Source organism: Xiphophorus couchianus, chromosome 7 (genome assembly GCF_001444195.1).
Source record: "Xiphophorus couchianus chromosome 7, X_couchianus-1.0, whole genome shotgun sequence".
Classification (NCBI taxonomy): domain Eukaryota; kingdom Metazoa; phylum Chordata; class Actinopteri; order Cyprinodontiformes; family Poeciliidae; genus Xiphophorus; species Xiphophorus couchianus.
Genome location: NC_040234.1, coordinates 3,989,578 through 4,014,916, shown reverse-complemented (window position 1 = coordinate 4,014,916; position 25,339 = coordinate 3,989,578). Strand labels below are relative to the sequence as shown.

Sequence of the window (25,339 nt, the reverse complement as noted above, 5' to 3'; positions counted from 1 at the left end):
CCGAATTAGGTAAATGTTATCTACCATGGACCTGCTGGGGACGCAATAAGTCTGATCCCGGTGGATGACCTGCTCCATAGCTTTCCCTAACCTGGTGGCCAGGGCCTTGGAGAGGATTTTATAGTCGGTGCAGAGGAGGGACACGGGGCGCCAGTTCTTTATTTCCTGCAAGTTGCCCTTCTTGGGCAGCAGGGTGATTACCGCCCTGCGACACGACAGGGGGAGTGAGCCGGTTTGCAGACTTTCGGTGTACACCTCAAGCAAGTCTTGGGCCAGAAGGTCCCAGTAGGCCTTGTAGAACTCTACAGTGAGCCCGTCAACGCCCGGGGACCTCTGACCCTGCATACTAAGGAGAGCGGCGTGGAGCTCCTGGAGCCCCAGAGGGCGTTCCAGGTCAGCGTTAGTCTCCTCAGAGACCTGAGGCAGTTCACTACAAAACACCTCATACAATTCCTCATCTTCCTCGTACTCACTACGATATAGGGAACTGTAGAACTCCACCGCCCTCCTCCTGATCTGTCCCGGCTCACTCAGTTGCTGCCCCGCGTCCGACATCAACGAATGTATCTGCTTCCTCTGCCCGTGCTTCCTCTCCAAGCCGAAGAAAAAGTTGGAGGGAGCATCCATCTCTGCGATGTTCTGCACCCGAGATCTGACCAATGCGCCTTGGACTTTATTCTCCAACAGGTTGGCTAAGACTAGCCTTTTAGATTTAAGAGCTTCAATATACTCTCGATTTCCAGTGGAGTCACTAAGGCGTTCTAAGTCCACAATATTCATCTCCAGATCTCTAATAGATCCGGTGATGTCTCGAGTGGCATTAACAGTGTGTTGTTGACTCAGCAGCTTAATTTGGACCTTCCCATAATCCCACCATTGTCTCAGACAGGTAAAATCAGACTTTTTCTGTCTAAAACCAATCCAAAAATGACATAAAACTTCCTTAAAACTACAGTCATGAGTTAAAATCGAATTAAAATGCCAGTACGCACTTCTAGGTAAGATGTTTCTAATAAACACAGCACCTAGGAGCAACGAATGATCTGTGAAGGCCACCGGCACAATCTGACATGTTCTAAACACATTAAAATGATGTTTAAAACAATAAATACGATCAAGTCTAGCTAAAGCGATACGGTTATCTTTAATGTGGGACCATGTGTACTGCCTGGAGCCTGCGTGCATCCTTCTCCATACATCCACCAGGCCGTGAGATGAGACCAGCTGCCTCAAAACGTGTTGGGCTGCCGGATGCAGCTCTGCATGGTTTCGATCTAAAACATCATTTTCAGTGCAATTAAAATCCCCACCTATAAAAACATAATCCTCTGACACACAATCTCCCAACCTTTCCCCAATTTTCTCAAAAAAACACCTTTTCTCTGTATTGACAATGGGAGCATAAACATTAATAAAAACCAGGCTAAAATGATCAAAACAAGCTCTAACTAAAAGACACCTCCCCTGAACAACGTGTTCAATGTCCATGGAATTCGGGGTGAAAGCTTTGGAGAAGAGGAAGCCTACTCCCGCACTCTGTGAGGTGCCGTGGCTCAACACCACCTCTCCTCTCCACTCTCTACCCCAGTCCGTTTCAGTATTACAATCACTATGTGTTTCTTGCAAATAAATGATGTCAATCTTTTTCTGGTTCATCATTTGATAAATTAATGCCCGTTTTCCCGCCTCCCTCGCCCCATTAAGATTTAAAGATGCCACTTTAAAAGAATCCATACTGGGTAGGGGGTTAAAAAAAAACACACAACAAACCAAGGAAAAAAATGAAATCCTGTCATACATCATAATGCTCAGAATTGTTTTCTGACCTTAGACATTATTTTTTTCAGTCTAAACACTTCTGTATCCGCAAAACCGGACAACTCTCTGTTCCTTATGTGATATCGGGCAGAAAAATAAAACATTCTCAGATTTGGAAAATAACTCTCGAGTTTAACACCTTTCAAGCCTTTCGTTTGGCGTAAAAAGATGCGAAAAGCCTCAACAGGGTATCTCGGTTCTTTGGTACTTGACTGAGTAACCGATACATCGCTGGTGTCTGAAAACCAGCTCTCAGCATCACTGCTATCTGACCCGTCTTTTTTGTCTGCAGGTAGCTTGCAGGCCTGTTTGCTAGCTTGTGCAGCAGCCACCACGTTCTTTCTTTTGCTCCTTCTTTTTATTGGGGCAGAAGCTTCCACCTCTCTCTCATCATCTGTCAGTCCTTTCTCTTTCTCCACTACATCTCCCTCCACCCTCTCTACACTACCTTTTCCTTCATCCTGTTCATCTACCTGCATTTCTCTCTGTTCACCCTGAGCTCCACCCGCTAACTGTTCCTTCTCACCCCTCACCCTTTCCCGCTCTCTCTGCTCACTATCTTTCTGTACTCCTTCACCTTTCTCACCATTCTCACCGTCACCACTCAACACACTGCTCTCATTAATGTTCTCACACACACTCATTTCTACCGTGCTATCATTCCCAACAATGCTGTCAACATCCTCTCTTACCACCACCGCAGGTACTTCCGCGTCAGCAGTGGGCTCCCCCTCCGCTAACGCGGGTCCACCCGCGTCAGTAGCGGAATCCTCCGCCGTCGTAGCCTCACCCAGTGGCTCTCTTTCCCGCTCTGCTGAAGCCGGCTGAGCCGGCTCGGCTCTGCCTGGACACATTTTTACAATGTGGCCTTCCTGACCGCACCCAAAGCACTTCATATGTGACGAAGTAGCAAACAACATATAATCAAATCCATCAACCTTAACATGGAACCTTAAATCTAGCTCCTCATCCCTCCTATTCAATAACATAAAACACTGTCGTCTGTGCGACACAACATGTTTAAGCAGAGGTGACTTACAACCAGATAAAACCTTTCGAATCGGCGACACCACTTTTCCGTGTCGTGACAGTTCTTTAATTAAAAACTCGTCACTAATGAACGGAGGAACGTTTGAAAGTGTAATTTTAGTCGCCGGTAAAGTTAAAGGTGAAACGTGCAAAAACAAGCCATTAACAGAAACGCCCACCTCCACCAAGTGCTGAGCCTGTTCCACCTTTTCAACAAACAAAACAACCGCCCCGTTCATCCTAGCCGCCGATTTAATAGCCCCATACCCAATGTCTTTACCCACCGCCAAACAAACTTCCTCCACGCTGCACGGAGAACCGGCACCCACCTTGACGCCGTTCTTCCGTGTCAGCGTGGAGGACAAAACATTCCCATCACCAACCACCATGGCGTCCGAAGACGCCGGCCTGACGGCCACCCCCAAACCCACAAAACCCCTTAAAGCGTGACTAAACTAAAACACAAAGTAACAATTAAACAAGTAATATGAACACCCAGTGAAAAAACAGTAAGACAAAACAAAGATAGAAAAGTAAACACTCGCTCTCTCTCTCACTCTTCTTCCGCTCTCCACTCACCCTCCTCTCACACGAAGAAGAAGAAGAAGAAGAAGAAGAAGACAACCAGACGGCGAGGCGCGTTTTAACTTCTTCAACACCGCAGTCGCAAAATTGCCTTTTTTTCCAACATTAGCGGAATATTGACGAGGTTTTTTACTCATTTGTAATGGTAACTGGATCAGGTGAGATAAATAATAGAGAAAAGTTCTTGTTACAGAACCAATTTCCTCCTATACTTTTTTTCTGATGGTTTTCTCGAGGTAACAACTTCATTTTGTCATTCAGACAGTAATCATTTGCTTAACTTGGTAATGAATCGTAAAACAGATACACTTTTAAACACAGCAGCGATATTTGGGCTGTACTGTCTTCACTCAATACAACGCCATAGTCCTGTTATCTGATAAGTCTGATTAACAATAACAGTGGTTCTTATGGCGGGAAAATCAATTTCCTGACATAGTTTCTGGCGCCCCTCTAGCCCGGCGCCTCAATGTGTCGCAAATCGTAACAGACGACTGGCTGTGAGGATGGAGAGAAAGAAGAGAAGAAGAAAACAAGAGTATTCGTTGACATTTTTCAAAAAAAACAAATTGTGGGTGTGTGGGTTTAAAAGTGTAGTCATTTACACCTCAGGAAGTTGTAGTAACTATAGTAACGGCAGCAGGCTTGAGTCGTGTTCTGCTTCAGGCTCCAGGCTAATCACATCACCGTGATTTGTTAAGTTTGTGGAGCCAGAGCAGCTGCACATTAAACAACATCTGTTCGGGGAGATTCCTGGAACTACTTGGCCTCTCTCTCTTCATGAAAGTGTCGCCTAACAGACCGAGTTTCCTCCATGGTAACCATCACCACCATCACCACCATCACCAACAACAAGCAGCAGCAGCAGCAGCAGCGGTGAAGCGAGCAGCTGCTCAGCCTCACTGATGGAACCAGGAATGGTTTCTGCCCTCCCTTCCCTCCTCTTCCTCTTATGTAATACAAAGTCCGCTGCGGCTGATTAGCCGCTACTTAACCCGCAGTAAAGCAGCGGAGGGAGGGCGGGAGATACGTGGATGGAAACCGGAATCAAGGGACGCGGATCGCTCTGCGTCCGCTTCCTTCCCCCAGCGGTGATCCAGCGGCTCTTGTGCAACAGTTGCGCCGGCCACCCCGCCCACAGCGCCCGGACTCAAGTCTCCCCGGAATCAATAATCATCCCTGGACGTCGCTCCTACCTGATATCCCCGCTCCGATCACCACAACGTCGTAGTTGTCTCCGGTCATGGTTCCCGTCTGCCGCTCTGCTCCCGAACCGAACCGTCCGATCGCCGCTGAACGCAGGACTTCACACCGAGGAGCGCATCTGTATTAAACAGGCCCACACCCACCTGGCTCCGCCCACACATAGTAAAGCGCCCCGCGCGCCGGGGGAGGGAGGATTAATTAAGGGAGGTGTCCGTGGGTCTGCGGGGTGAGCAGGACGTGAACTTTATTCCTGATCAGATGAGATTTGCCAGGCCCAAAGTCTTCTCTTATCAGGCTTTTCTTTTTTTTTTTTTTTTTAGTCAAAGATTGATGGCGGAATGATCGAAAATCTTTGAGTTGATTCCAAAAACCATAAAAACAGGAGAATGATCTTCCTTTCACAGCTGTTCTGTCTCCTCTTTTTGCCGTGGGAAGCAAAAAAAGAAAAGTTCAACTTCAAATCACTTTGAGGCCAAACAGTTCTCTTTTCATTTCTTCTTCTGTCCAATAATAAATTAAACAGACAGTTTTGTTCTATATATATATTTGATGAATTCATCCTACTCAGATGTTTATGGTTCTATTTGCTACAGAATTTGAATGAATTAAGAAATCTGGTGAATAAATGAGCAATAATTTATTGTATCCAAGGCTTTCGTTGTATTTATTTATTTATTTTTTGATTTTGTCTGTGAAAATTTCACTCTTAATAAAATAAACGTGTGAAATTTTCACTTTTATTATTAATAAAAAGTGTTCATCTGCAATGCAGACGCAGACCAGATCTGATCCATTCTAGAGCTGTACACTGTAAAACGTAATAAGTGGACTTTGCTTTTAAAAAAAAAGTATGCCTAAAAAAAGAAGTTTTCAAAACTTAAAAATGTTTATTCTGTTCATCTTAAGTTGACAACTTGACTAACTTGATCAGTTTGAATAAGTTTTAATGACAAAAACTTAAACACTGTAAAACCTAATTAGTTCACCTTACTTAAAAAGATGCAAACAGGCCTCGATATTTTTTTGTTTTCATTAAATTAGCTGATTAAGTAACAATAACCTGTGCAATTTTAGTGAGTGTAACTTAACCTAATAAATCTGAGTATGTTGTAATTACTGTAATGACACCCAAAGTTTTGTTGTTGTTGTTGTTGTTTTCATGTGAAACTACAAATATAAAAAGAAAACTATTAGATAAAAAGAGTTCCTGGCTTCTGCTTTCTCTTTGCTTCTTTGTTCAAACTGACAGGAAACAGTGATAGTTGCATTTTCTCAACTAAACAGTCAACTTACACTTAGTATTTTTTCTTGGATAAATTTGATTATAGTTTTAACAAATCGACTCCAGTTTTTTTTTAAGTTGGATTGCCTGCTTTCATTTTTCAGTGTAGTTGCGTAAAGCTGTGGTAGTGCTTTGTTAAAGTATTCACAGTCCTGGATCTTTCTCACACCGTGTCGCATTATGTCACAAACTGTAACATATTCAGAAACATAAAAGGCACAGATTGGTCTTCCAAATGCACCAATCTGTCCATCTGGAAGGACGACACAGTCAGCATTTTGGTTTGACCATCACAAAGTTCTGACCTCAGTCCTATGGAGACGTTGTGGTCAGGTCTGAAAATGTGTGTTTGAAGGTTTTCAAAAGGCACTCAGGTCAATCAGTTCTGTTTGAAGGAATGGACCAGAACTCCAGGAAAATGTTAGGAGAAGTTTCTAGAAGGAAACCCAAACGGTTTGATCCATCCAGTACAAAGCTGATGCTACCAAATACTGAGCAGATGTATGTAAATTTCTGATCTTGAAGACGCATCCTTTTTCTCATTTTTGTGGCTTTTGGGCAATGGAAATCATTTCGGTGAATCTAACTGAAGAGAAGTTTGGTTCTGATTTATCTTCAGAGAGTTAAAAAAATGATTATTAGTCTTTTTGTTCCTTAAAGTTAAACGTCTGGTTTTGACTGCATGAATCGTCTCCATCCTGCTTCAGATTTATGCCCCACTCTGTTCTGGTCTGTCAGATAAAATACTAACAAAATACCTGAAGGTTTATGGCTGCAGTGTGGCAAAATGCAACAATGTGTATGAATACTCTTGCAACTCTTGTTACTGTCTCTGCAATGTTCTACTTCTTCTTTTAAACACAGACATAAATGTACTGAATTAGAAATTTATTTGATAACTCTGCGCCAGTACAGCACACTTAAATACACTTAAAAAGTTTCACAAGTTTGGTCAAACATGGAAAAATAACACAACTTTAATTTGTTCAGTCAGTACAGACAGGAGTAGAACAACAGATTGGCAACCTTGGTCAAAGATGTAAAAAAAAAAAAAAAACTTCTTTCAAATGGTTCAGAAAGAGCAATTAGGAATTCTGATTATAATGTAAAATAAATAGTAAAGTCTGATGTCGCTCAGGGCATAAAGCATAGAGTTAGACTGAATAGATCTGCTCTTACGGATAGGAAACATTGTCACCAGTATGAGCTAAAATTTGTTTTTCAATACCGATACAGATATCAACATCGGATACTTCTCAGAGCGATGCTGGTCAAAACGAGCAATCTTGTGACGACTTCCTGAAGGCGGAGTTTCAGAAAGAGCAGGAGTTTCTTAAAGAGACAGAGGCCCAATTTCAAGGCGTTAATTTACCAAGTAAAAGTTCTTTCAACTCATATTTGATTCATGCAGCATTTTTGCAACTGAAGGTAACATAGTAACTTAATTGTGCTGTGAAATGGCACTATGTGCCTGGAAAACATAGTTGTGACCCTGTGTGTCCTGACATGTTATGGCACAGTGGCCTACATCCAGGCCTCTCCGTCTGTGTGACTCACAGGCTTTGCACATACATGTGGTTAGAGACTAAAGCAACGCTTTGCGTTCTTTAGCTTTTGTTTCCCTCTTGTGGCCACTTGCAGGTGCTGAGATGTTCGCTGCAATTTTAGACATCCAGCTTTTATTGAACATATTTCAGTCATATCTGCTAGAACAGAAAACCCTGACTTAGGCTGGCATGTGTGACAGATTGGCAAATGTTTTTCTTTCTTTTTTTTGGCAAATTGACCACAGATGAAGTGAAACTCTCTGCTTCACCTGCTTAGATTTGATGCAATGCATGAACATCCTTTTAGTTCACATTCCAGCTGTTCTGTATATACATTAAGGTTCCCCTCTTGGCGTAATCTGAGCATGATTGTCGGTAATCCTAATCCTAATCTATGGAATAAGCTACTAAAGTCTGACGCTAGCACATCGATGTCCTTTCAGGGAGTAGGGCAGTGAGACTGAGCAGGAAAGAAGAAGGTGAGCATGTCGATGCAGAAATGTTCCTCTGACTCTGATTAATCAGAAACTGTTCACCTCCTTTTATTTCATTTTACAGAGCCTTGCCACAGAAGACACAGTTATGGCTAAATGAAAGTATTCTCCCTTTAAATTCATGGATTTCACATCTTTTGTGCATATTATATGAATGGTTTCTTCATTCTTCACAAACCTTTTCCTTTTAAATGTATTTTTATGCAATGACTAATGATATTATGATGATATTGCACAAATTATCAAGTCTTTTAGCAGTGTGCAATGTTTTTAGTTTGCTTAAGAGTTACAAAAATCATGTTTCATTTTTCTTCCACTTAAAGCTGTGCTGTGTAACATTTAGACATTTTTATTTATTTATTTTACATATTTATTGAAACTATCTCTATTCTCTATGTTGTGACAGTATGGTATGAGATAGATATCCATCCATCCATCCATTTTCCGTTCACCCTTGTCCCTAATGGGGTCGGGAGGGTCGCTGGTGCCTATCTCCAGCTACGTTCCGGGCGAGAGGCGGGGTACACCCCGGACAGGTCGCCAGTCTGTCGCAGGGCAACACAGAGACATACAGGACAAACAACCATTCACACACACACTCACACCCAGGGAGAATTTAGAGAAACCAATTGACCTGACAGTCATGTTTTTGGACTGTGGGAGGAAGCCGGAGTACCCGGAGAGAACCCACGCATGCACAGGGAGAACATGCAAACTCCATGCAGAAAGACCCCGGCCGGGAATCGAACCCAGGACCTTCTTGCTGCAAGGCAACAGTGCTACCAACTGCGCCACCGTGCAGCCCATGAGATAGATAATCAGTGAAAAAAAATAAAATATTGAGCTCCTCTGCCTTGTCCCAGTGCTAACCTAGAGACAACCAATCAGAGAGAGGAGGTGGGTCCTGGCGCTATCAATCACCCTCCATGTGGCGCAGCTCATCCCCTCTCTCTGCTACGCTGCAGTTAGCGCAGCACGTCATGAATGCTACAGCTAGTTAGCATGACCAACGATGACGGTGCATAAACGGTTTTCCTGTAACGGTAATTGTTTCTCTGCCATCAGCACATTTAGAAGCACATACACGAGGATGATTGACAGCGCCAAGACCCTCCTCCTGGCTCTGATTGGTTGGTTTTGTTCTGAAGCACTGAATTGGTACAGATGGCAATATCAACTCAGAGAGGAGGTGGAGGAAATCAATCTTTTCGCAGATTATCTGTCTCATAACATACTGTCACAACTTGAGGGTTTTTTTATTTTAAAATACAAGTTTTTTGTTTATTAAAGCAATTTCTGTTAATGTGATGACCGTCTGAAAACATACTCTAATGGCTGTGGTTATAACAAACATGTCTAAAACTCCAAGGGGTATGAAATTTCTTTATAAGGTACTGCACGTTGTTTTGCTCTGGTTTCAAACACTTCTTTTGAGTTTTATTTGAGTTCCAGCATATAAAACTCACTCATCCATCACCTCCTCCTAGTTATTATGATCATCATTTACCTTCATATTTACTCTCTGCGTTGTCTGAATAATAATCAGAAAATTCCACTCCGTTTACAGTCACGTAGACCAGCGTGAACACAATGTGTGTCCTGGGACTTGCCAGCAGAGGGCAGCAGCAGCCTGGCATCGTCAGAAACGGTTCGTCCTCCTTGAATCTTGCCAGCCCCAAAGAAGAAGAAAAAAGTCTCTGTTGCCTGAGCAGGTCCAACATGCTTTATGTAAAATTAAGCCTTACCACAATCTAAAACCCTACTTCCTTTCCACATAACCTTTATTAAGTCAGAATACTGAAAAGGTCCATTATTTTAAAGATTAATTACAGACTCACTGATGTTTTAAAACCTTCATTTCTGCTAATAATAATGACTGTTTACTTACAGTTAATAAAAACCCAATATCTAAAGGTCGGTTGTCTTGCTATGTTGTCTTACTGTCTTTTAAACGGTTTTATGTTGTTCGAGGCCTATCCGGTGACGCACGCCGCAAATTAGCTCAGGCTATAAACGTCACAGGGGTCGGTATTTGTCCATGCTTGTAAAATTCTTTCTCTCTTTATTGTTTGTTTGCATGGGGACAACAGAACAATAAAAAGCATTTTAAGAAAGAAACCTTGGCTTAAAAAGAAACCTGATGGAGCACCTGCTTACAGACTATCTTCAAAAAAGTTATTCTCAACCTGGCAAATGAATCCCATTGGAATGCATATTCTAAATTATTGAACATATTCTAAATTATTGAACATATTCTAAATTATTGTGCTGGAGGCATAGGCCTCCAAACAATTTTCTCATTTTACCTAATAAATTCCTTTATCCTGCGATCAGAACATTTGGTGCCAGTTCAGCTGGGTTTTCTTTTTTTCCTGCCAGTAAACATTTCCAGCTGGTCGCAGTTCCAGAACCTCCTCATTTGACTCTTTCAGGCGATGTTTTCTATCTGATTCGGTCGATTAAGTCGGCATTACACACTGTGTGAAACCCCCAATTTACGGAAAACAGAGAATGATAGAAGTTTATTACGCCTCGCTGGCCACACAGACGAATCTTCTTCTATGGTTTCCAAGTGTTTTACAGGAATTAAAACACTGCATTGGTGTTGGTTATTGTCCAACACCAATAACCAAAGAGAATAACCAAAACAAAACTCATTTTAACTTTATATAAAAACTGTGGCAGACACTAAACCTCAAAGCACTGAACATGTGAATGCAAATCAAGGTTTTATGTGAATGAATAAATATAAAAATTTCATGACCAAGTACATTTTATTTTTACCCCAGTAAATATGTTCTAATAAACTCTGCTTAACACTCGTTTCTTTTTAAGGAGCTCACATTGTTTTGTGGTAATAATCTTACAGTCATTTGACTGTGCAATGCCAGTTTATCCAATAAGTTCAAGAAACTGTCAGCTGAATTTAGTCCCCATAAATCCCTATTCATACATCCGTTTCAGTTTTCAGGTTTTTTGAAATGTTTCAAAATCTTGGTGCTTTTTGCCACGTCCATTTTAGCATACTGAGAGCATCATCTCTGATCTTTGGCGGCCGTATTGATACATGTGGTAATAAGAGAAGGCTATAAATTGAAGAGCTGCGTCAGCCGCTTGTCATGTTGTTTCCTATCTTGTTATGCATTGTCATGTTTTGTAAAATGTGTGTGAAGCGTGTCTGAACATGGCAAAATGGAGAAGAATTTGAAAAAAAAGAAAAAGAATAAATAAAGTGGAGCTACTTCTTTAAAGTATCTTTTCCGGTCCTGTACTCCCGTTCTGAATAGTGCCTGTGTATTGGGATCAATGTTGTGGAATTCAGCACAGGGAGACTTACTATTGTTGTGGGTTCACCGTCTCAATTTTTTATTTCATTTAATTTCTCTATTTTTTTTTTTATCGGCTATTAATCTTCTGTTGATTTCAGCTTACTTTCAGTTTCAAGTATCTGAACTATGCTATGTACGCGGCGTATGAAATTATATAACATTATTGGGTCATTACAGCCATACTTGAGCCTCACCTGCATCAGTTCTGCAGAAAGGTTACATGAGCTGCGTCTTTATTACAAATGCCCTCAAATCTTTGTCTATATTCTGCTAATGTCGACAAAAACACAATTTCACAATTGTGGTGTTTCCATGAAATGAATTTAAAACCTCTTGTGAATAGGTGTGTTCATGCGATAAGTCATTAAAAATCATGGCAGCGACGGATGTAAACACTTATGTGAGATATATTCATAATTCAGCCACGGCGCTAACGCTCATCATCCATCATCCATCAGAGGAGACGTTGGCAACAACCCCTTATATTTGGTTTGGGGGAAATTGCAGTCAGCAATTTTATAGCAGAGCAATGGATTCAACATATTGGAATGATGCAAAACTTTTTATGAACTGTGTGATGATGCTGTTAGAGGTCTGGAGGAACCCCTTCCAAAAAAATCCCATGAAAATTACATGTGATTTTTTGTAAGGGACCAGCTGCACGTTGTCTGAAAAAAAAAAAAAAAAAAAAGCCTTCATCCTCCTACCACTTCCTGCCGTTTTATTTGTCGTTTACGCCAGCAGTAACGATGATCATGTGACTCCTGATGCGGAAAAAGTGTTTCCATTGCAGTTTTGCCAAATACTTCTGTTTTGAAACGGCTGAAAAACCACCTCATCCTAGTGCAAAACCTTTTTTCTTTTTAAGAAAGTGAGATTATTTTGAAATTGGAGTCTTTCAATTAAGCAAATTCAGTTTTGTAATTTCCATTTGTGCAAATTCATGGTTAATGGACGGTAACGCAGCTACTAATTGTGTACAGGAGCTGCAACGCGACCTAAAGAAATTATCAACTAAAACTTCACTGAAATATGTTAAAAGCTCAGTTATCAACAAGTTATATCAAGACAGCAGTAGACCAAAATTTCAGGAAAACCGATCTGCATGAAAACAATTTATTACCAACAGACGTACCTGTAGAAAGGTGACTCAGCAAAATCCAGAAACTTACCATCGTAAGTCTCTGTGGGTCTGGCGTTTTGATACAACAGGAAAACCGGAGAACTCAACTCAGACATCAAGCTGAACAAAAGAGCACCGAATCTAACAACAGGCTCTTGTGAAATTATAAGCTGTTAACATCCAGAATAAAGTATTGAATACCACTGACATGAATATTTTCAGTTGAGGTTGTTTGTTTGTTTTTTTATTGCCAACGTCGGCTGGAACAGAAGAACATCTGACCAGAAATGAGCGCTTGGGGACAACAGCCGGTTCACTCACTGTTCCCCTTCTCGGTCTAAATAAACGAAGAAACGAAACCAAAACACCGAGCTCAACTTTGAGACGTTCCCGTCGCCGCTCGCGCGGGTAAAACGGTCATTGTCTCGAGACGGACCCGCAAAGCCTCCGCGAATCTATTCTTCCAGTGCGCTCGCGATAATTGTCCAGATTCTTTTTCGCTGTAAATTTGTGCTGACAGCTTAATCACAGGCCTCAACGCAGTAAATGTGAACGGCGGTGAATAGTCATATTGTGAGGCCTCCAGCACATGGCCGCTGTCCATGTCTGGGATTATAATGGAATAATAAACACAGGGACGTGAGTTTCTCTTTAATGAGGAGGCAGCGGCGGAGCGGTCCAATGAAAACCCCTCCTTTCTACGACTTTTTTAAGTTGTATTTTTATTTTTTTTAAAATAAACGATCAGATGGTTATGATTAACACGAGGAACAAATGACTGTGTGGTGTCTGCAGACGTATAGGGCTATAAAAAAAAATCACATCTGTCCGCCAGGTTGCCTCACACCTGGATGTGGAGAAAAACACGATTTGAGGAACGATAGTTTGCCCTTTCAATACGTGTGACCACAATACGTGAAGCCTCTCTTTGCCTCTTTCTGTCCACCATTAGACTCTGAACAGAGAACATTTCCAATCATCCTGACAGCCATTATCTCGTCACTCTGTCGCGCTGCAGCGCCGCTAGTTAATTACACCGTTTTCCTTTGTGTCAGGAAATGCCTTCTCTCTGCTCGGTGCGCAGATTTGGAGCGGGAGCCGTGATAAAGGAGCGGCACAGTGAGAGGAGACAGCAGACAGGCAAATTAGTCTCCAGAGTCTCGGTGAAAAGGATTTTTATTAGGTTCACGTGTGAAGCGGCGGCCCAAGCTGTCAGATGCTGTCGGGATTGAAATGTTCCGTCGGTCGGAGTTTTTCTTTTTTTCTTTTTTTTTTTTTTTGCGCCGTTTCAACGGAGCCGCGCGAGCGTTTCGGCTCCGAGCCCAACAGAGACACGAGCGACGAGCTGAGACGGAAACCACGGAGGTTTGGCTGCACCTCGACCCCAAACACGAGAAACGACGTCTAATGAGACCCCGGAGGCCCGCCGTGTCTCCCGAAACAAAGAGTCCGACCGGGAACCGTGGCACCCGGCAGACCCTCGGTTCGCTTCACGCCGTCTTTAACGCGCCTTTTTCAGCTTTCTGGGTTCGGTTTAGAGTTACGATCCAGCGGGAAAAATGTCAATAAAAAGCGGATTTTACTTTTATTGTTAAAAACACGATTATTCATTTGTTGGCTGGTAGTTTAAACGTTGGTGGAAATAAAACATTTCTTGGAAGAAAAAAAACAACGTACACTTTTACCAGCCACTTAGAAATTATACAAAAAACTATTTATTTCACATAGTTGTATGATGTAGATCTGAGTCCTCTAGAGCGACTGTATTACCATGTATTATTTAAACTGAATTATTGACTGAAATATTGATTGTAAATACATTCAGAGTTCAACATCAAAATTGGGAATTTAGTTACATTTTTGCATTTTATTGTTGCAAATACTCCAAAATTAGCGTTCCATAAAACACACCACTCTGGCTTTTTAGGATAAATAACACAATTTATCATTCATCACAGGGCGGAATACTAGTCTGTGAATTCAAAAATAATCTTTTTTGTGTAACATGTCCGTTGATAACAACCCCCCGCCATTGCAATCAAATTACAAATGTATCAGTTCCCATCTTGAAGAGAACGTGGATGTCAAAGAAACTCTTGTCTCTGTTTTATGGAATAAACTGTTTATACAAGAGCACAATTATGCCCACAGTAAGACCATGTTTTTATGGAGAAGAAAGAGCCCTCCATCAAAGTAGCAGCTACAAGATCTGAACATTTTGGAGAGACATTACCATTTGCTAAGATTATACGGCTTCCAAAAGGCAAGACAGCAGCTTATCTGTGGCGATCTTGTCTGTGTCCCATCAGAATTACAGGGAGTGGCTGAATGTTTACCAAGACTGAGAAGCGAGTCCCTGGTAATGAGAGTCAAACTGAAAAGAAGTTTGTCATACAAAGGTCATCAACTTATTCAGACGGTAATATGGTCTAAACTGATACATGCTTTGAACAAGCTGAAGGAGATTCACCCACAATATGCTGATATTAGTATCAGAGACGACGCATTGCTTTGTGATCCAGCATTACATGATGAGGAAGAGTGACAATTATGATGAAGCAGATTTAATGGAAATTTGACAGACGTGAGAAAGACGCCATGTGTGAACAAGATATTGATTAGTCATCCTCTGGTACACGACTTGATGAACCAAATCCAGAGGAGCCAGAAAGTGATTTGCAAAATCAAGGTTTTGCTTTAGAAAGTCGTCTGCAGCCTGTGGACATCTCAGAAGATTTTCTATGTTTTAGTGATTCATCATACTGTGTCGCTCCGGCTGAAAGAAAATTCTCCAGTTAGTTTTTTCAGAGTTCCATATTTAGAGGGAATGTCATTTCCTGTCCAATTTCCAACACGACGCGATACGCTCGATGGAAACATGTCTCTTAAACTCGCGCCGAGCGCTTACTTCAACTCAAGGCTTTTCAACATTGACAAAAGATTTGCTAAAGACATTAATTACCTGTTTTACTCGCAGTTTGTCCCTGAAATGCACTTGGCTAATTCCAGCATGACAACACAGTAAAGGAAGGGTCAAACTAGAACCAAAGATGGACGAAGAATAACATCAGGAATGTTGCAAAACAAAGCAGAAGTGGAGAAGCTTGTCAGAAACAAAGATGCAGTCAGATTTATGCAGCCACTCAGGGGTACTCCAGCTTACTGGGGAAAAACTACACGTGATCTGTACAGTATGCTGGCTCGGCTCGGACATCCACAGTTTTTCCTGACGTTCTCTGCCGCCGAGATTTCTTGGCCTGAAATTATTCAAGCTATCAAAAAGCAAGAAGGCGCCCAAGTTGATTTTGAAGCGCTTGACTGGTCGGAAAAGTGTGAAATACTGAGATCAAATCCAGTGACTACCATGAGAATGTTTGATAAGCATGTCAAAGCTTTGTTGAGAGATTTGACATTTTCTCCTGTGGAGCCCTTTGGTGAAATTGTTGACTACTTTTACAGAGCAGAGTTCCAGCACAGAGGTAGTCCGCATATTCACATGCTGGTATGGCATTGGCAGAAAATCAAAATTGACGTAAACGACGATCGAACCGTCTGTGACTTTGTGGACAGATACAACTGCCTGACCCAGAAAGCAACGGACAACAACACCACTTTATGTTTCAGGATTCAGCACCAAAAAGCACTCAAATATTTCCCACACAAAGAACAGAACATTCAGTCTGTTGCAGTTGTATTGCAGCAAGAAGGTCCTGGGTTTGATTCCCGGCCCGGGGTCTTTCTGCATGCAGCTTGCATGTTCTCCTTGTGCATGGTGGGTTCTCTCTAGTGGGTTCCTCCCACAGTTCAAAAACATGACTGTCAGGTTAACTGGTTTCTCTAAATTCTCCTTAGTGTGTGTGTGTGGTTGTTTGTCTTGTCTGTCTCTGTGTTGCCCTGCAACAGACTGGCGACCTGTCCAGGGTGATCCCGCCTCTCGCTTTAAACGTTGGCTGGAGATAGAGACCAGGATCCCTCCCTGCCCCACTAGGGATAAGGGTGTTAGAAAATGGATGGATGGATGTGACTGCTGCGTAGACTGTAGCTACCGCTGCTGCTAGCTAATCTAACGCATCAGTTTGTAGTTTGTTTCTCTTCTGCATTCTTTACACATACAAACCTTACCTGTACTTATAAATGAAGTCCATGCGCAAAAAGACTACGGGTCAGAAATCACGATTAGCTGCACTATTACCAACATAATTTGGCATTTTTAAAATATCCAATTTACAAAAAAACCTTAAACATTAAAGGGAAAACTGATCTTTACAAAATAGTGACTGGTAAACAAAAACATGTAACATAATTAGCTGACTGCATGAATCTTCACCCCCTTAATTCAAAGGAGAATGAATGGAAATAACATGAGTGCTTTAAGTGAGTCTCAACTGGTTGTGGTATAAAGACTCTGGGTCTAGAAGGTCTGTCAATCTTGGCTCAGTAGCCACTCACACAGAGTGTGACTGAATCTTCAGACTGAATCTTGGATTATGGGAGAAAAATTCCCCCATACAGTCACATATGTCAATTTAAAGTTTTAAATATATACACACTTGAAGAGTCTCAGTGAAAACGTGTTTATTCTTAACATTTTGGTGCAAAACATTGATGAAAAATCAATGTATTCACTTCATGTTAATGTCTGTTTGTGTAAGGCTGAGATGGCACTGAAAACAGCCCTACAAACCATTCAGACCAACACAATAGAGACATGGGGTGATAATAACTCAGAAATAGTCCAAATAGTTTGAATGTGTTTTTTCTTTCTTTCCTACTTATGGAACGTTTCTGTTTATATCATAAGTTTGTGGTGCATTTCCATCCTAAAGATAAAGATATAAAACTTCAGATATTTCACAACAAGATATTGACATACATGGAAAAACTGTATGAAACCTTATGAAAACCAGAACTTCTCCTCGCGGTCACACTCTACTCGGACTTTCTGCTTGCCTTTGGAAACATCTTTTGGCACAGTCGCCTGGCAACCTCTCAGTTGATAGAATGAAAGTGTTGTACTGGGTGCGTTTGTTTCCTTCTAGCGGGTGTGCCTGTGTGACTGCTATCGATTGTAGCAACCTGCGTCACCCACTGGATGTAAGGAGTTGGTTGGGTGAACAAACTCCTGCCTAAGATCAGTAGCTGTTGGTGTTCAGTAGCAAAATGCTAGCAGATGTTTAGTGCACTACGGCGCAGAAAGCTGACGTCGTTGTTTCTCCCTACGTTCAGTGGGTGGTTCAGGTTGCCACAATCGATAGTAGAGCAGAGACTAAGTCTGATCGCAAGGCGTTTTGAGTACAATCATTCCAAATTTTGAGAAGGAAGACATGAAGTCCTGCTCTCAAAATGAAAATGTAAGTAAAAGTATTAAAAGTTTTCAGAACAAAAGACATTAAATCCTGTTTCAGACTGAAAATGTGTGCTCTAATGGGCAAAAAAAAGAAAAGTCATCCAAACAGCTTGATGCATGACAGCACTGAACACACTGTGGTTGCAGAGTTTTAATTATACAAAAACCACAATTTGAACACTGACATATTTTTACACTTAGATACACTGACCAGAGACTGAAAGCTGAGCGAGTCTCACCCAGACAGAAGGAGATGTGTAAGAATTTGAAGTTTTGTATTTGTCGTTGGTGACAATACTTGCGAGCAACACAAACATTTGCAGAGCGACCGTAGCGCTGATTCAACATGGAAGGAGTAACAATAAACAACAGGCAATAGCAGCAATTGTACAGTGCCTTGTACAGGTATTCATACCGCTTTCACATTTTGTCACATTATAATCGCGAACTTGAATATATTTTATTGGGATTTTACGTGATAGAACAACACAAAATAGTGCATAAATATGAAATGGAAGAAAATGCTGCATTTGTTCTTTAAAAAAAAAAAAAACCCAAAAACTAACTGCTGCGTTTGTAGTCAGCCCCGCTCTGTCAGAACCTCGCAGAACGTTCACCTTCCATGATGACAACCGAAAACATCCAGTCAGAACTACAACGGGACAGTGCAGGTCGCAGCACATTCATTTGTTTAAATCACCCAGTCAAAGTCCAGGCCTACATTCAATAGATAATCTGTGGCAAGACTCAAAGATGCCCTCTTTCCAATCTGACTGAGCTTCAGCTGCAATATATTGCCAGACGTTTCTGCTCATCTACAGTTGGACTCGAGCTGCAGAGCATTCTTACTCCGACAATGTTGGCCCAGCCATCGAAGTTCAGCTTCAGCTCCTCCGGGACGGTTTTCCTCAAGGTGCAGGAGTGTGTTGAGGGGAATTTTCGACCATTCTTTCATAACAGCATCGAAGAGGTAAGACACTGATGTCGGACAAAGAGGCCTGTGGCTCACAGTCTCTGCTCTATTTGGCCCCAAGGGTGTTCTAGAGTCAGGAGGCGGTGTGTGCTGCACCAGTTCTGATGGTTTGTAGGACTTTTCTAAAAATGCTTCTAACTGCCTTTATTAATAGTTCAAAGACCAAATATACCTAAGTCTTGGTGAAATGGAAACCATCTTACCACTAGACCTGAAGCTAACATCTACAGTCTTCCTTATGTCTGCTGTTAGGGGCAACACAATCAAATAACATCAGACTTGTATAGCGCTTTTCTGTACACTCCTGCGGCTGCTGGATTGTAGCCACAGCTGCCCTGGGGCACACACCAGCTCCATCTGCCCTCTGACCACCACCGGCAAAAAGAAGAAGTCGATTTGGGTCACGTTTGCCTTCTTTACGTCTATCGCATAAAATCTCAATTTCAAAATGTGAAAAAAAAAAGTTCAAGGGGAATAAATTCTTTTGCAAGACACTCTATCAACCTGGCGTGACGGAGGCTGCGGTTACAACAACGCTGACACGAACATCACAAAGACTCAGATAGAGATTATGAACGCTAACATAAGTGACAGTCTAGGGAGAGTCCAAACTAATACCCACAGGTGGGTAAAGGCCTTCAGGGCTCCCTTTGCCCTCGGTTTCTCCTAGATCGTTCACATGATGAGCTCTCCTGTAAGCGACAGTGAAGTTTTACACAGCTACATGAAGGTCTGCAGGAAGTGTGTGAGATGTTATTGGTTGAGTAACAGTGCAGATGTTCCTGTATAGTTCCACTGTGCGTCTGGGGAGGCCTGGTCCTGCATTTTAACGAAGCGTGTTGTCTTGTTGTCAAACGTGTGGGAGGGGTTCGCTTAGCTGTCACGGATACTTCGAAGCGCCACACTGCGGTTTGAGGGTGTGTGTGTGTGTGTGTGTGTGTGTGTGTGTGTGTGTGTGTGTGTGTGTGTGTGAGTGATGGATTACTGAGGCCTGTAATGAGCGGAGTGTGTCTCTCGGGCGGGGAAGGATCTCAAACCGGCCCCCGGGATCAGCAGTTTGCGGTGTTAGGCCTTGTGAGCTGAAGAAATATGCTTTGCATGGCTCGTCATGATTGAAAGCACTTATAATGGAGAAGGTATGGAGTGTTCTACATGTGTCCCAGACCTGCGGGTCAATTATTAGGAGCACATGAAGGGGGGGGGGGCGGATTTGATTCCTCCAAACTGTTAGCGTCCAGCATATTTGGAGCATAACTCTATATCCAAAAATCAACAGAGCATTCCGGACAGTTTCAGAACGAGGTCCGAGGCCAAGAAAAACGAGAACCTTTGGGGGGTTGTGGTCTTGCAGGGAATTGCCGCCTACTCAGCTGCACTCCTCGCAGTTGCAGGCTAGGATGTATCTGTAGGTGGCCGTAATGCGAGTCCCGCCGGCGCAGCGCAGCCTCACCGCCTTCAGCTTGGAGGTGTGTGGTCGGCAGCAGGAGCAGAAGCTCTTGAAGGGCTGCTTGAGCACGGAGCTGAAGGAGATGAGCGGGTCTGAGCGGGTGGTGTGGCTGCAGTGGCCCTCGCAGCGCGCCAGCAACACCATCTGCGGAGACATGAGAGAGGGCAGGTCAGTCACACAGAGGGTTTTCATCAACATCAAGGTTCTGTCAGAGATAAGATCAGGGGGACGGGGCGGTGTGAGCACAGCGGAGCATTGTTTTAGTCTGCCCTGATAGGAAGTAGCGTCTAGCGCCTCTTTGGCCTCCTACTCCCTGGCCTCGCACCTGCGAAATGAGAGATAGCAACAGGAGCCGGTCCCACACTCCCACACCAGAGGTAGTTTAGTCACACACAGCATACAGGAGTGTATCAAGTATTCCCTCAAGGTTGACCCATCTCCACACACACACGCGCACGCCCACACACCCCCACACACACAGCAGCAGTCTGATTAGTGTAGTGACCATCCGACTGGCGCTCCTCTGTGGGTCACTGCATTCCTGTCGCCGCCCCTAAACAGCCTCCTGTGTCATGTCTTCTGTCAGCTGCTGTGTGTCGCCACCCGTGTACCCACTTTGACAAAAGCCTGTCTGGGGCCATAGCAGGATGTCACAAATACACACACACACACGTCAGGAGCGCTGTCGCCACTTTAAGACCATTTGTCTTTGTTCTGGCCGAGCATCGGTCTGTCGCTTTCTCCCCTCATCTGCTCGCCCCATCCCGACCCTCTGCCCCCCTTGGCCTCCTCCCCCCGTCCCCCACTGCTGTCTCACCATCCATTCATTCATCCACTGATTCACAGATGAGGAACAACATAGTCACCACTGTGGTCCAAAGCATCAGAACTACAAAACACTTTCAAAAAAGTAACTACAGTAAATCTCTATTGTTTATGGATGTACCAAAGAATTTCTCCGGCTGAACAGAAACAAAACTGAAATTATTGTCTTCGGACCCAGAGGGGAACGATCTAGAGTCAACGCACAGGTTCAGTTATTACAGCTAGAAACCAGCAATTAGGCATAAAATCTCTGTGTAGTGATGAACTCTGACCTGAACCTTCAGAATCACATAAAGACAGTTACAAAGTCGGCCTTCTGTCACCTGAAGAACATTTCCAGGATTAACGGACGAATGTCCAAGCAAGGTCTAGAGAAACTGATCCATGTGTTTATCTTTAGTCACATTGATGACTGCAGCAGAGTCTTCACAGGTCTGCCTGAGAAAGCAGCTGATCTAAAACAATGCTGCTCGCGTTCTCACTGAAATAATAAAATTAATAGGAATAATAATAATTAATAATAATGTTAGTTTATAAATCACTGAACATCTTAGCACCGGGATACATCCAACCTTCCAGACTTCTCAGGTCTTCTGGTTCTGCTCTGCATCTCCAGAACCAGAACCAAACATGGTGAAGCAGCCTTCAGCATCTATGCACCAATAATGTGGAACGAACTTCCAGAAAACTGCAAAACAGCTGAAACACTGAGCTCCTCTAAATCAGAGCTAAAAACCCACCTGCTTGGAGGAGCATTTGATTCATAATAACCGGAACATTAATCAGCATATTTGATGCACATGTGTTTGATGATTTTGATGATGACATTCGACCAAATGGAATGTTTATTTCTCGTTTCATAATTGGTTAGTGTATTACGCGTCATGGTGCAAATCACTTTGAACGGCCGTGTTGCTAAAATGTGCTTTGCAATTGAACTTATCTTTAACCTTCGTGCAAATATGTGATGAAATGATACATTTTAGGAAGAAAAGGCTACAAATAGGAGACTTCAATGTGCAGTGTGGTATTTAAATACCTAGCTGCAGGTTTCACACTGCGTACAAGAATGCAGAAAGAGTAAAGAAAAAAAAAAAACCAAGAAAGTATATTGGAGCTGGAGGCCTATCATATGGTTATGGTTTCCAAGAGAGAGGGACTTATTGCGCCCTGGAGACCTCTGAAGATCTACATGGCTGTTAAACTATGTTGGTTTAAAACCATTGAGAAGCAATTTAAACCCACACACCATCCTGAGGGAGGTCGTGTAATGGTCAGTCATGAGCTTGTAGGCACTATGTGACAATGCTTTAGTGATGCGGCAGCGTCACTGTTTCACCGTCTTTGTTTTGGGGCAGGACGGCCGAGTGGCCTTGAGCACGCAACACACCAAAGAAGGTCAGACGTTGAGGTCGAGGTAGAAAGACTCGGTGGAATCTGCAACATCTCACAACTTGTTCTTTTTTTATATATATATAAGGACAAACAAACGCAAGTAGCTGGCTTGATTTGCTTCAAAGGACTGTTCTCTGGGTGGAGTTGACAAGAAAAACTGGACGGAAAAGTTATTTTTAATTTATTGTGACCGGATCAAGCATATAACTTGGCGTTATTTTGGGTTCCAAGCATTCCTGCAGCTTAAAGTTTGGCAAATGTGTCGCTTTGGGAGACCAGTGAGAACTCATACCTGTAAAAGATGGTGGTCAGACTGGACCAGCTGCACATCAGACAAATATTCACCCCCAGTGTTCAAAGGTGGCTTTGAAAATAAGCTGGGTTTGTCCAGCTGGTGTAATTTCATCAGTTAATGTGCCCTGTGATGAACTGGAAACGTGTCAAAACTCAAATCACTTTATAGTTTTAATGGTCTGCTGTGTTTTGTATAGAACACTATAGAAAAAAATGATTAAACTGTTAAATGAAAAATACAACTACAGATATTCACACACACAAATGTTTCCTAGATACATTTTGTGTCTGTATTTTTCTCTTAAGTTATTTTCGTACAAAACTGACATTAGAGTGGATACAATATTCACGTGTCTTAGCAACTGCTATTTCTCATCTTAACAGAAAAATGAGGGCTGTGAAATAAAAATCTAAACTGTGTACATATAGATATAATAAATTATAATTCAAAATTAAAGACTCTAAACGATCTAAAATGATTCTAACAAAATAAATGCACTTAAATTATATTTGATAAATTGTCTGGGAATAGGTCAAGCTTTGTTAGAATGGTATAAATAAAAAAAATGAGTGTTTTTTAAAAAAAAAGCACATGTCCTGTTGAAAGATGCTGGTGTTCTCCGCGAATATGTGTATATGTATATATACAGTATATGCTTCATACTCTCATGTATGATTTATGTATGTTATATTCTGAAAAACTAATAAATATATATATTAAAAAAAAGAAAGATGCTGGTGTATGTGGGGGATGAAGTACAATTCACACAACCCGGCTGTAAAAATACTCCTATAAATCACCTGTTTGTGATTTCTCAGTCTATTGTTACTAACCATTACTAATAACTGATCAGTTACACATATCCCTCGATAAACATCAGCGGCACTGGAGAAGGCAGGCTATCGCCAGGCAGCTTTGGGTTTCACCGCATCACTTAGAAACGACCGTTTATTTGCCTCAGACCATGAGAGCAGCTGTGACGAATGTCAGGCTAACAGGAGAAACATGTTCATTAGTAGCTCAGCGTGACAGTTCCTCCATGTTTCTGCAGAGTTCCTCCATGTTTCTGCAGAGAGGCCTCACATCCAGATCGCTCCGATTGTTCAAATTTCACAATATGTGTCGATACATTTTGGCACTTTCAATTCGTTTCTTTGTCTGTGTGATTTTTAAGCTTACTGTAAGTTGCTGTAAACAAGGTAACACCTCCATGGAAGAGAGGCTCTTCGGTCAAAATAGCATTGGTAATGTGATTAATCTGCATTATGTAATATCAATACGATAAACCTTTCAGATTAACTGCGTGTGTTAACATGTTAACGTTGGCAGCCCTATCAAGAATCCTTAACAAGGTTTGAAAGTTGATGTTATCAAATGTTCTCCATCCAATCGGACTGAGCTTGAGCTATGTTCCAGACATCCAGTTGGCCTATAAAAGAAAAAAACCCAAAAAACACTATGATGTCATGACGCAGAAAAAAAAAGTGAAAAAACATTTACAACAACCATTTACTTAAAAAGTGAGTAATGTGGATTTTCTGCAAACCTTTTGCAGACTACGGTGCAAAAAGTGTGAAACGGTGCCTCGGCGTGGCTTCCTGTCCGCTCTGTATGTACGGCTACAGAGGACTCATGCTGGGCAGGCAGGCCTTGCCTGAGTTGAGCTGTGGTTTCACCACCTGCTTGATGCACTCAGAGTCAGAACATTAATAAAGACCAAAGAGCAGATCACTCAAACCAGAGGAACAACTGCTGTGGTCCACAACAAAGGAAAGGGGTCTAATTGACAGCACCTTTCCACAAAATGCCTTTGCACGTCTGCTGCGGCTAAGTGGACCACCAGTCTTCCCACGTGAAGCCACCCGCTTCGGATGTTATCATCCCATAGAATGGCGATTATCAGTGGTTATCAGCCCCATTGAATGGCCTCAGTTGGTCCCTGCTCTACCTGCTAGCAGGCTGTTATCAACCATTATCAACCATTCTATCGGTGATAACAGCCGCTTGTCGCTAATAGAACCTTTTTTTTTTTAACCTTTTTTTAAAAACCTTTATTTATAATTTATCTGCGAATTTGAACAGGATATTAAGAATTTACTAAAAATACAAAAGCCAAACGTATCCGTCATAAGATTTTAATTAGGTATTGTAACAATCGTTACAGTATTTAAAAACAACTCACTAAAATCTAAAACCGGAGTTTTTTTTTCTGTTTTGTTTATTTTTGTTCGCTTTTTTAAAGACCTATATTTCCAATATGCCTTTTATTTCTTTGGATTTTTTCCAATAATTCACTCAAAATAAATGCCAAAATTTAACATACTTGGTTAATTTTATTGGATCTTTACAAGACGTGTTCTCTCAATACATGCCGTGTTTTTATCTTCCGGTCGTGCAATTTTATATATATATATATATATATATATATATATATATATATATATATATATATATATATATATATATATATATATAAGCATACAATGAAATTAAAGGTATATTCTAGAGTTATGTAGTGTTATGAGTTGTCCAACCTCATAGCCTTCCACTAGGTGGCTGTATGTACATCCGAAGTTGCTTGCAATCCATTAATAATGAGAAGAAGAAGTTAGGGTTGGCCCTAATCTTATTTTTAATTAAAAAA

The 25,339-nt window shown here is 41.9% G+C and overlaps 2 protein-coding genes across 3 annotated transcripts in view; both read right to left on the bottom strand.

The window, feature by feature from the left end:
- The window catches only part of mao (monoamine oxidase), a 44,404-nt gene extending 39,590 nt beyond the window's left edge, over positions 1–4,814 (bottom strand). The window contains 2 exon segments of the mRNA XM_028022680.1: positions 4,629–4,703; positions 4,706–4,814. Coding sequence (XP_027878481.1) covers positions 4,629–4,703; positions 4,706–4,799 — 169 coding nt within the window. The 5' untranslated portion in view covers positions 4,800–4,814.
- A 13,056-nt stretch (positions 4,815–17,870) lies between these two features.
- ndp (norrin cystine knot growth factor NDP) overlaps positions 17,871–25,339 on the bottom strand; it is a 47,929-nt gene continuing 40,460 nt past the window's right edge. For both annotated transcript variants that reach the window (XM_028023938.1, XM_028023939.1), the window contains exon 3: positions 17,871–20,324. In XM_028023938.1, the coding sequence (XP_027879739.1) occupies positions 20,100–20,324 (225 nt within the window). In that variant the 3' untranslated portion in view covers positions 17,871–20,099. The remainder of the gene's footprint in view (positions 20,325–25,339) is intronic.